The sequence below is a fragment of the Scyliorhinus torazame genome, chromosome 11, assembly GCF_047496885.1.
Source record: "Scyliorhinus torazame isolate Kashiwa2021f chromosome 11, sScyTor2.1, whole genome shotgun sequence".
Classification (NCBI taxonomy): domain Eukaryota; kingdom Metazoa; phylum Chordata; class Chondrichthyes; order Carcharhiniformes; family Scyliorhinidae; genus Scyliorhinus; species Scyliorhinus torazame.
The window spans coordinates 149690542-149703206 of NC_092717.1; the positions used below are offsets into that span (position 1 = coordinate 149690542).

At 47.2% G+C, this 12665-nt stretch overlaps 1 protein-coding gene across 3 annotated transcripts in view; it reads right to left on the minus strand.

Annotated features, from left to right (window-relative positions):
• usp14 (ubiquitin specific peptidase 14 (tRNA-guanine transglycosylase)) overlaps positions 1-12665 on the minus strand; it is an 82180-nt gene that overhangs the window by 49926 nt on the left and 19589 nt on the right. For 2 of the 3 annotated variants that reach the window (XM_072467881.1, XM_072467879.1), the window contains one exon: positions 5503-5607. The exons of the other annotated variant lie outside the window; for it this stretch is intronic. In XM_072467881.1, the coding sequence (XP_072323982.1) occupies positions 5503-5607 (105 nt within the window). The remainder of the gene's footprint in view (positions 1-5502; positions 5608-12665) is intronic. 3 annotated transcript variants of the gene reach the window in all.

The window sequence follows — 12665 nt, forward strand, 5'->3', positions numbered from 1 at the left end:
AGAAGGGGGCAGCGCAGAAAATTGAGACGGTAATTAAGGAATATGTAGGTTTCAATTGTACGGGTGAGGTGTCGAAGGCAGTCGTCTGGGAGGCTCTAAAGGCGATGGTGAGAGGGGAGGTAATTTTGTTTAAGGCCAGGGTGGATAAAGAGGCGAGGTTGGAGCGGCAGAGGGTAATACATGAGATGTTGGAGGTAGATAGGAGGTATGCAGAAGATGGGGACCCGGCGAAGCTGGAAAAGAGGAAGGAACTACAGGTGAGCTTCGACCGACTGTCCACCAGGAAGTCGGTGCGCCAACTGAGATGAGCAAGGGGTGCAGTTTATGAACATGGAGATAAGGCGGGTATGTTAGCAGGTCAGCTCCGGAGGGAGGCAGCGGCAAGGGAAATTCTTCAGGTGAAGGATAGGGCAGGGAAGTTGGTGGTGGCCCCAGTGCTGATTAACAAGGTTTTTGAGGAGTTTTATGAGGGGTTGTACAAGTCAGAGCCACTCGGGGGGAGACCGTGAGATGCAGGAATTTCTAGATGGGTTGGAGTACCCGAGGCTAGGGGAGGGGGACAGGGCTACATTAGAAGGAGCAATAGTGGAGCAGGAGATAAAGGATGCGATTGGGAGGATGCAGTCAGGGAAGGTGGCAGGGCCGGATGGGTTTCCGGTGGAATATTATAAAAAATTTCAGGATAGTTGGCACCCCTGATGGTGGGGATGTTTGAGGAGGCGATAGGGAAGGGGGTGTTGCCGCAAACCTTGGGGCAGGCATCGATTTCCCTGTTACTAAAAAAAGATAAGGATCCGACGGAGTGTGGGTCGTATCGGCCCATATCACTTCTGAATGTGGACGTAAAAGTGTTGCCGAAGGTACTGGCGGGTAGGCTGGAGGAGTGCCTTCCGAAGGTGATAGGGGAGGATCAGACGGGTTTGTGAAAGGGAGGCAGCTGTTTTCGAACATTAGGAGGGTTTTGAACATTGTTATGGCACCGGCGGAAAGAAAGGAAACAGAGGTAGTTGTGGCATTGGACTCCGAGAAGGCGTTTGATCGGGTAGAATGGGGGTACCTGATGCCAGTGCTGGAGCGGTGTGGGATTGGACCAAGGTTTGTGAACTGGGCAAAGCTATTATATAAGGAACCGAAGGAGAGTGTCCGCACAAATAATATCAGTTCGAGATATTTTTCTCTCCACCGTGGGACGAGACAGGGATGTCCTATGTCGCCCCTGCTGTTTGCACTTGCGATTGAGCCGTTGGCCATCGCATTGAGAAGTTCGGGAGCATGGAAAGAAATAGTGCGGGGGGGGGAAGGAGAGATAGAGCATAGGGTGTCCTTATATGCCGACGGCTTGCTGCTGTATGTGTCGGAGCCGAGGGCGTCGATAGGAGGAATATTGGAGCTACTGCGGGTATTTGGGTCTTTCTCGGGGTACAAGTTGAACCTGGACAAAAGTGAGTACTTGGTGGTGTCTCGGCCGGGGGTGGGGGGGCTGCCATTCCGTAGAGCAGGGACTCATTTTAGGTATCTGGGGGTGCAGGTTGCCCGGGAGTGGGAGAGGCTTCGCAGGTACAACATCACTAGTTTGGTGGGGAGAGTGAAAGCAGATCTGGCAAGGTGGGATGGCCTTCCTCTGTCACTGGCGGGTCGGGTACAGGCGGTTAAAATGAATGTGTTGCCGCGATTCCTGTTTATTTTTCAATGCCTACCGATTTTCCTGCCAAAGTCTTTTTTCAGGGAGACGGAGGGAAGGATTACCTCATTCATATGGGGAGGGAAGGTGGCCAGAGTGAGAAAGGTGCTGCTACAGAGGGGAAGGCAGGCAGGGGGTTTGGGTCTCCCGAACCTGTTGTACTACTACTGGGTGGCGAACGTGGAGAAAGTGCAGAGCTGGGTCAGAGGGGTTGATTCTCAGTGGGTCAGAATGGAGGAAAGTTTGTGCAGGGGGTCGGGGCTAAAGGCACTTGCAACAGCGCCGCTCTAGAAAGCTCCAGGGAAATATTCAGGGAGTCCGGTAATAATAGCTTCATTGAAAATCTGGAGGCAGTTTCGCCAACACTTCGGGTTGGGTTGAAGGTCAAGGGAAATGCCGATTCGGGGGAACCACAGATTTGAGCCAGGGAGGTGGGATGGAAGTTTTCGGAAATGGGAAGAGAAGGGGATTAAGACGCTAAAAGATTTGTTTCTTCGGGGTCGGTTTGCAGGATTGAAGGAGCTGGAAGCGAAGTATGGGCTAGAACAGGGAGAAGTGTTTAGGTACATGCAGGTTCGGGATTTTGCCAGGAAGGAGATACAGAGCTTCCCGGAGGAACCGGCCTCCACATTGCTGGAGGAGGTGTTGACGACAAGGGGACTGGAGAAGGGGGCAGTGTCAGCGGTGTACGGAGCTATTTTGGAAGAGGATAAGGCACCACTGGAAGGGATCAAAGCAAAGTGGGAGGAAGAGCTGGGAGAGGTTATAGAGGAGGGGGTCTGGTGTGAGGTGCTCCGGAGAGTGAATGCCTCCACCTCATGTGCGAGGTTGGGGCTGATACAGCTGAAGGTGGTATATAGAGCGCACCTCACGAGGGCGAGGATGAGCCGATTTTTTGAAGGAGTAGAGGATGTGTGTGAGCGTTGCGGGGGGGGGGGGGGGGGGGGGCGCGAATCACGTTCATATGTTTTGGTCCTGTCCAAAGCTAGGGGAGTACTGGAAGGAGGTGTTTAGGGTAATTTCCAAGGTGGTGCGTGTGAAACTGGACCCGGGTCCCCAGGACGCCATATTCGGGGTGTCGGACCAGCCAGGGTTGGAAATGGGAGCGGAGGCAGATATCATAGCCTTCGCCTCGTTGATCGCCCGAATGCGGATCCTGCTGGGATGGAGAGCAGCCTCTCCACCCAGTGCCCTGGCGTGGCGGGGGGACCTGTTGGAATACTTGACCCTTGAGAAGGTTAAGTTCGAACTGAGGGGAAGCTCGGAGGGGTTCTACAAGTCATGGGCACTATTTATTATGCACTTTCAAGAACTGGATAACATCGAACATTAGTTGGGGGGGTGGAGAGGGGGGCTGTGTAGATTAAGGGTGACTATGGGTAATCCCTGATTCCTTTTTGTCATTTGTTTATGTAAACATGCGGACTGATGTTTGGGGGTTGGTGGGCGGATGGGATTGTTATTATGGGGATTGACATATCTTGCTGATTATTGTTTATTGTTGATGGGTGTAAATGTGGGAGAAAATGTGAAAAAGGAGAATAAAAAAAATATATTTTTTTTTTAAAAAGCATGTTGGCACAGCATGAATAGACAGATGTCTCACGGGTTTTATTTCCATTATGGCAATTCTTGCTGTGGGGCGCTACAAAATATGAGGATAGGAAATTAAGAGATTTCCCTCTACGTTCATCCTGTATCCCATACATGGGATACAGTAGTTATCCTTGTACTATAAATTATACAGACATCTGGGCTTGTTCCCAATATGATGTGTAATTAAAGTTCACATTGTCCACCACTTCAGATTTCCAAAATTAGTAGCTTGGGTCAGACTGTGAGCTAAGTGGAATGACTCATGTTAATATAAAATAATGCCTGAAATACTCTAGCAAAGCACTCATGCTCATAAACAAACATAATAAATTAAATAGCCTATTGCACTGGAACCAGAAAAATAGCTACAAGACTGATTAGCTGCATACTTGTGACTGGAAGGGGCATACATGGCATGTCTCTTTCACCACATACCATTGCAAAGCCATAACAATTTCTAATATTTCACTAAAATTTGCACGGCCATCGGAAAACCGCAAGGGAGTGCGACTAACTGGATAGCTCTTTCAGAGACAGGCACAGACATGATGGGATGAATGGCTTACTTCTGTTTTGTATCATTCTATGGAATCCTGAAGTAGCCAATTTATTTTGCGCCCACAGCATTCTCTCTGCTGATCTGGCAGAAATTGGACAAAGTACACTGTGTAAGTACCCTGATTAGGAGTGGGGAAAATAAGGAAAGCAAACATGAATCTAAATTCTTAGCTTGATAAGTGTCTGGAAAAGAATAGGAATAACTGCTTATTTACCAATAAAAGTAAAATTCAAAACAAATTAAATATTCAAAGTTTTATGGGAAAAACACATTAATCCATTAATTACCCAAGCAGCTTTTCACCATGGTTTCCTGTGCTTTATGGGACTTGTGAACATGCCCAACTTCCAATACTCTGGCCAGTTTTCTGGCCACTCTCGCTGGCGGGATCATTGTGTCTCTCAGACGGCAAACCCCTACCACGGGTTTCCTGGTGGTGGGGGTGCATACAACAGGAAACCCCATCGACAGCGGTGAATCCCAATGGCTGGCCACCTCCGCCGTCATAAAACAAGCCATGAGGGTGCATGGAAAATCCCACCCTCTCTTCTCCAATATTTTACAGTTAATCCTTCGCCCACCCAACATGCACTCTGACTTCAATAAATATACTAAGAAACCACAAGGATGAACCGCTATTTCTGGCTAGCTGCCTATTGCAATTGTGTAACAAACTATATGTCAACACAAAACTCCCATACCCCACATCCAACTCATTTTCCTAAATTCCAATATCTGCTCCAATCTTTACCTTGTTGAGCTTGAGCCCTCAGTATCAGTCAGCTAACTGTTGTTGCTTCCTACCCATTCTAAATTCATTCAGCTTCCCAGTGAATGTCTCACAGTGCTAAATTGCTCAATATTCTTACCAGCTTTCAAGCTCTTTTTAGCAGTTTGCATTTATATCACTGATATTTATTGGTTAGTGTGCACAGTATGCTTTTACACATTCATTGATCGAACAGTTGTTCATATTAAAAATGTTGCAAATGCATATCCATCTGGTTATATTGTAGAGTTCGTGATCAGATTTCAAAGCATCAACCCATCATCTCAAAATTTCAATCAAATTCATAATTTGTGTCGTGGAGTCAGCTTTATAAGAATTATTCATATCCAAATAACATATTTCACTACAATACATAATTGCCAGGAGAATTCTTCACTCACTACATTGTATAGAATGGAGCAGTTAAAATTTGACAAATCAGAAAGCTTGCCTTTAAATGCAATTCCAATTTTCTCTATCTTTGCTACAGATATAACAGACCTTCTGAACATCCAAGATTCCAATTACATCCTTCCCTCTCTATTTCACAACACTCAGGCAGCTGGCTAACTTTAAGAGGCCAATGTAGCTGATCCAATCTAAACAGAATATGATCAAGCAGGAATCCATCTTCGATGATTTCAAAAAAAGTCGAGGAGTTGCCATGTAGTCAGAACTTCAATCCATGCATAAGCATATAGGTCGCTTCACATATTGTTGTTAATGTTCAGGACTAAGGCTTTGCCCTTCAACTTTCTATCCCATTGAGGCTCCAACCCTGATGTGATCCATCCTCAGCTTCCAAACGAACAGTGCACATTTAAACCACCTCATAGGTCCACCTATATAGCACAATTATGCTATTGTGGAAATGATGCAATTCTTGAAAATACTTACAGCTGAAGCTAGCTGCTCGTCTGTCATGTCTTCCATGAAGGTCGGACGCACAACTGGTTCTTCAGGCAATGCCTCTGCTGACCCCATCATTAGCAAGGTCATTCCCTATAAATTTTAATTACAAATATTTGTAGTTCGGCAATCTTCATATCCTAGCAGATTTATATCAAATTTTTCATGTCTCCTTTAGCGGTCACTTACATTTTATGTTGGACTAGCATGGTATTTAAAATTAAGGAAACAGAAGTGAAGACATAGGAACACCATAAAGACTGGAAATAGTAAAAAGGCAAGGGATGATAAAGTAATATTAAAGTTGTATTTTAAAATCCTGAAAATTGCAGGAGGAATTAAAATCTGAGGATGAAAGGAATTACGTAATTTTAAGGTCTTTAGTAAAATTAATTAGGAGTTCAATTATAAATGTCATTACAATGTAGGGAAAGAAAGGAGTTGTTTTTATGTAGTACTTTTCAGGATCACTGGATGTCACAAAACATTTTATAGCTAATTAAGTACTTTTGAAGTGTGATTACTACTATAATGTAAGGAGGTGAAAGAGTGCAGCAGTGTGCATATGAAGCTCATTAGGAGCCAAAAAATAGAAATGTTACAGGAACACTTTCCTTAATAATTGTAATTAATAAAAAGGAATGGTTGCAACATAGAAATCAGAGGATTGCGAATAATGGTCTATCAGAGAAAAATTCTCTTTCATGTCTGATCCTGAATTAGGACATTTTTACTTTTCAGACGATGGATGATGTGATAGTTAACTGCTATTCTCTCCGCAGATGTGTATGGTAGCATAGTGATTGTGTTACTGGACTAATGATCCAGAGCTGCGAGTTCAAATCCTATCACGGCAACTAGAGAATTTTAAATTCAGATAAATAAATAAACCTAGAATAAAAAGCTGGTATGAGTAATGGTGACCATGCAACCACCAGATTGTAGAAAAACCCATCTGGTTCACAAAGGTTCTGAAGGGAAGGAAATTGTCTGTCTTTACCTGTTCTGGCCAAATGAGAGTCCAGGCTCACAGCAATATAGTTGACTGCCCTTGGAAATGCCTTGCAAGCCACTCAGTTGAGAGCAATTAAGGATGGTCAATAAACACTTGTCTTTCCAGTAAAGTCCACATCCCATGAATTTTTACAATAAAAAAAGGATGCCATCTGATCTGAGTATTTTCACCATTCTCTGTTTTTATTTCAAATTTCGAGCACCTGCAATACTTTGCTTTTTAATCTATGCAGGATGATAGTTTGAAGGCAAATAGAGATTGTCTTTCTTTTTGACATCGAAAATTTCTAAGAGGGGAAATTGAACAGGCAGTGACAAGGATGGAACCAATGGCATAAGATGCAAATTCAGAACACATTTTGAGGACAATGGAAAGGATCACATCAGAATCAATATTATTACTGGCGATCAAACTTAGTGGGAAGAAAACTTAATCGCAGTCATAATGATAAAGCAGAATTAAGCAAGAGTCAATGGGTCTGAAAAACAACAATTACCCGGGTCTGTGGCCTACACATCCTAGCATTTAAAAATGCAGCTAGAAAATCATAGCATGCGTATGCAAGAATCAACACAGATTTATAAAAGGGATATCATGTTTGACATATTGGTTAGAGTTTTTTGAGGATGTAACCAGTAAGGTAGATAAGGAAAAACCAGTGGGTGTAGGGTGCCAAAAAACCTATCCAGCCTAATCCTACTTTCCAGCTCTTGGTCCGTAACCGTGTTGGTTACAGCAGTCCAAGTGCATATCCAAGTATTCTGTGAAGTGTTGAGTTCTGCCTCTACTGCATTTCAAGCAGCGAGATTCAGACCTCCACCAGTCTGAGGTGAAAAAAACTCTCCTTAATTCTGCTGTAATCCTTCTGTCACTTATTTTACATCCAGGAACCCCCCCCCCCCAAGGCATATCATTGCAAAAGGCAAGGCTGAATCATTTGCAACATCTTCAGCCATTAAGTGTCAAGTGGATGATCCATTGCAGCCTCTTCGTCATGTATGCCAGCTTCCAGACAGTTCAATTCATTCAATGCAATATCGAGAATCGGCGGAAGGCACTAGATATAGCAAAAGCTACAGGATCTGACACATCCCAGTAGTTGTATTGAAGACTTGCGCTCCAGAACTAGCCATACCCTTAGCTCAGCTGTTCCAGTATAGCTACACTGGAAGGCACTGTTGCTAAGTTTGCAGATGATACAAAGATCTGTAGATGGACAGGTAGTATTGAGGAAGCAATGGGGCTGCAGAAGGATTTGAACAGGATAGGAGAGTGGGCAATGAAGTGGCAGATGAAATACAATGTGGAAAAGTGTGAGGTTATACACTTTGGAAGGAGGAATTTAGGTATAGACTATTTTCTAAATGGGGAAATGCTTAGGAAATTAGAAGCTCAAAGGGACTTGGGAGTCCTTGTTCACGATTCTCTTAAGGTTAATGTGCAGGTTCAGTTGGCAGTTAGGAAGGCAAATACAATGTTAGCATTCATGTCAAGAGGGCTAGAATACAAGACCAGGGATGTACTTCTGATGCTGTATAACGCTCTGGTCAGACTCCATTTGGAGTATTGTGAGCCGTTTTGGCCCCGTATCTAAGGGAAGAGTCCAGAGGAGGTTCACAAGAATGATCCGTGGAATGAACAGCTTGTCGTATGAGGTTGAGGACTCTGGGTCTGTACTCGTTGGGAGTTTAGAAGGACAAAGGAGGATCTTATTGAAACTTACAGGATACTATGATGCCTGGATAGAGTGGACGCAGAGCGGATGTTTCCACTTGTAGGAAAAACTAGAACCAGAGGACACAATCTCAGACTAAAGGGGCGATCCTTTAAAATAGAGATGAAGAGGAATTTCTTCAGCCAGAGGGCGGTGAATCTGTGGAACTTTTTGCCGCAAATCACGGAGTGTCTTGAAGACAAAGATAGATAGGTTCTTGATTAATAAGGGGATCAGGGGTTATGGGGAGAAGGCAGGAGAATGGGGATGAGAAAAATATCAGCCATGATTGAATGACAGAGCAGACTCGAAGGGCCGGGTGGCCTAATTCTGCTTCTATGTCTTATGCTAGCATCTATCCAACAATATCAAAAATTGCCTAGGTATGTCTTGTCCGCAAAAAGCAGGGCAAATCCAATCCAGCCTGTTAGAGCCCGATTAGTTTACTCCCAATCATCAAAGTGATGTAGGGTGTCACCAACAGTGCTATCAAGCGACACTTACTCAACAAAAAGTTGCCTACTGATTCTGTTTGGGTTCGCCAGAGGCCTCGGTCCAAACATGGATAAAAGAGTGAATTCCAGAAGTGCGGCAAGAATGACTGCCCTTGACATCGAGACAGCATTTGATTGGTGCAGCATGAAGGAGCCCTCGCAAAAATCAATGTCAAAGAGAATCAGACTCCACACTTCATCAAGAAATGGATAAAAGTGCTGGACACAGCAAAGACTATGGGCCTCGATAACTACCTGCTGCAATGTTGAACACCTGTGTGCTAGAACCAGTTGCATCCATTGCTAATCTGTGCCAGGACAGCTACAATACTGATATCTATCCAAGAATGTGGAATGTTATCCAATTATGTATTTTCCATCAAAAACAGGACAAATCCAATGAGGCTAGTTATTGGCCTATTAGCTTACTCCTACTCAACAGCAAAGTTGCTATCAAGTGGCATTTATTCAACGATAACTTGCTCACTAATGCTCTGATTGGTTTGCAATAGGTGCACTTGGTTCCAGACATCATTACAGCCTTGGTCATAAGAGCTGAATTTCAGAGATAGGAGTGATTTCCCTGGTCTCCAAAGCAGCGATTAATTGAATAGAGCACCATATCTTTTTATTAAAACAGTAAAACATATATACACGGCCAAACGATACAAACACTCATTTTATGTTGGAGAAACAGGATATCCTCCCCTCAGTACCAATGATACTCTGATTATTAAAACAGTTCACAACACGTTTCTACAAAAAACAAATGGTACAAGCACTATACTTTGCACTGGAGAGACCACATACCCTCGCCTCTGTACCAACAGAAGGGAAAGGAAAGGGGTGGGGAGGGAGGGAGTCGGAGTGTTGGTGAAGGGGGGGCCCCAATAGGGCACTGCCTGAACTATCTACAGAGGCAGAAAAACAAAATAACCTTCAATTATGATGTGCTGGATTCTGGGAGTTACCCAGAGGGGGTGAGCGGCGACATAGTGTCAGGCACGAGTGAGACCCGCACTCCGCTACAGAGCGTCTCGTACACCCTGCGCTCCCGACCCTGGACGGCTGACAGCCTTCGGACAGTCGCCCTCCGGGCCCGAATCCTCCACCACACAGTGCGACGGGCGACACGGGCCCACCAACCAACTCAGGGGCTGCCTTGATCCCGCCACCGGGATCATCGACAGGCGGGATCTCCTCAGGCTCCTTCTGGGGTCCCGGGCCAGCGGGAGGCGGTGGTGCAGATGCCTGCTCCGCACCCGCCGCCTGGTCACTGGAAGGCCCCGAAAATAACTCTGGAAACAGGTTCGGGATGGTGGCAGAGGTGCCCAAAGACAGCGGTTGGGACAGAGGGTCTTCCAAACTATAACCCGCTAAGAACCTAAGAAGCAGGGGGTTATGGCTGACCCCCTCCCCTAAGAAATTAAACAAGTCCGGGGTGCTAAATTGTGCTGGGTGGAAGGGGACCTCTAGGGTCCCGTCCGACCCTGAAGCACCCTGCTCGGGGGACAGCGGCAGCTGCTAGGATTTCCTCACTATCCCCCCGCCTCTTTTCTTTCGGGGACTGGGTGTGACATCGATGGAAAAGAACCTGGATTGACGCCGTTTGTGGAGGAGAGGGTCACACGCCGGGGAGACCTCTATATCTGGAGGCCCCTCCAGGCTGACTCCTTGTCCCTCACTGCTTCTCTCCAAAATTTGTGGCTGGGACAGAGCACCCACTGGTTTGAGGTCACGCACCTCACTACCGCCACCCAGAGGGGCCTGCGCAGAAGTGTCGCTGGGCCCGACATCCGATGGTGAAATGTCACCAGGCTGAGGGTGTTGCTGGGTGATGGTGGGGTGAGGCGTAACAGCTGCACCCGGGTCAGTAGCCAGGGGCACTGGGTCAATCAGGGTCAGAAGGACCCAAACCTGACTGCTGGTGAATCGGCCTGTTGGTCTTCCTCTCAGCCTTCCAGCCATGCGGCTGTCCCCTCACCTCCACGCCTGTGGAAGTAGAGGGGGCAGCGGCACCATCAGCGGCATTGTTAGAGGTAGGGCAATTTTTTCTAATATGTCCCACCTTCTTGCAGGCGCGGCACCGCACGCCACCCGCAGATCAGAAGATGTGGTAGGTTTTGTCCCCAAAAGGGATCTCAAAAGTCCCTTCCAGGACCTCCTACCGGGCCAGGCAAACAAAGAGCTGGCGCCGGAATGAGAAAATATGTTTGAGGGGGGGATCTTTGAGGCCAAGCGGGAGCGGTATCACCCCTGACCGTACCTCCCCCAGTTGATGGAGGTGGGTGAGGAGAAGCTCCGTGGAAATAAAAGGTGGGACATTAGGCAGGATAACTCTCTCAGCAGTGGCCTCCAGCGGGTCCACCGCTAGGTAGATCCTGCCCACTGTGAGCCCTTTTTCCAGGGCGAGGTGGACCCCCCGCTCAGCTCTCAAAAAGAAGGCAGCTTTGCCATACACCTTCGAGGCTGCAACTATGGCCGAAGGGCCAACAACCTCGGCCATAGCACAGACGCAGGCCTTGATTGACATGGTGGGGTGGGCGTAGCACTTCACTCCAGGTTTTTGGGTCATGAGGCGAAACGGCGACCTAACCCCAGGAACAGTGGGGAGGGTGGAGGCCACCACTCCCGCATAGGTGGCTGTAGAGGGGCCCACCACCAGCATAGGCAGCGTGTTGCAATCCCGGTCAGTAGTGGATGATAGAGGAGAAAGGGGAGGGAGGAACTGAAGGGGAGGAGCTTGGGGGGGGGGGGTGGCACAGGAGGATGGGGCACAGGGGGACAGACAGCGGTGTGCCCCGAGTACAAGGGAGGGAAGGGGAGGGAGGAGCAGGAAGTTAAGGCACAAAAGAACAGGCCGGTGCAGAGAAAAGTCTTGCGGGCTGGTCTTTGATCCAGCAGCGGGTGGGTGGGAGACAGGGCCTTCAGCCCAGCAAAACAGTTCACGGATATTATCCCATCTTGGAGTTATCGGCAGATGAAAACAAGATAAAGTCCAGTTGCGCCAACTTTCTTCTCCTCTTCGTCCCCTTCCAAGTGTTGCAACAACCTCCTGTTGGCTGGGAGGCCTCAGGCCCGAGGGCTCTGTAGGTGAAACAGGCAGCAAACTGCAAACAGTCCCAGCTCCAAGGGCCCTGTAGATGGAACAGGGAGCAAACAGTCCCGGCCCCTCCTCCTGCTGCAGGCTCTGGAAATGCAGGGAGGCAGGCAGGCAGTGTTTCAATCCAGTCCAAGGCTGGAACTCTATCCACTCCAGGCCAGGCCAAACCTTCACCTGTGAAGACTGCTTTGCCTCTCTTGCAGCTCCCTGTAACATCCGGTGAGCTTCAGATAAACCAGGCAGCAGCAAATGTCATCCTCCCTCTCTCCTTTCTCCTTCATCCAGGCAATTCAGCAACCACCAGCTCTGGACACAGCAGCAAACAGAGCAACAGAGAGAGCAGCTGCAGCCACTCAAGGTGGATTGGCCATGATAAATTGTCCCTTAGTGTCCAACTAAAGTCAACTAGATCAGGACACAAGAACTCCCCGAGTCACATCTGGCACTAAGGAAGATGGCTCATTGATACCAACCATCGCTACACCAGGCCATCACTGCAGGAGTTTCTCAGGGCAGTATCCGAGGTCCACCTATGTTCAATTGCTTCCTCAATGACGTTCCCTTCATCGTGAATTCAGAAGTGAGGTTGATGATGATTTTTGAATACAGCACTGTGGCTTCATGACTCCCTCAGATAATGAAGCAATTTATGCCCACATGCAGCAAGACTGAGGTAACATCCAGACTTGAACTGATAAATGGCAAGTAGCATTCAGGCCACACAAGTGCCAAGCAACAATCCAATCTAAGAAATGACTAACCCCTCCCCATGACATTTAACAGCCTTACATCACAGAGACACGACCATCATCATCCGGGGACAAG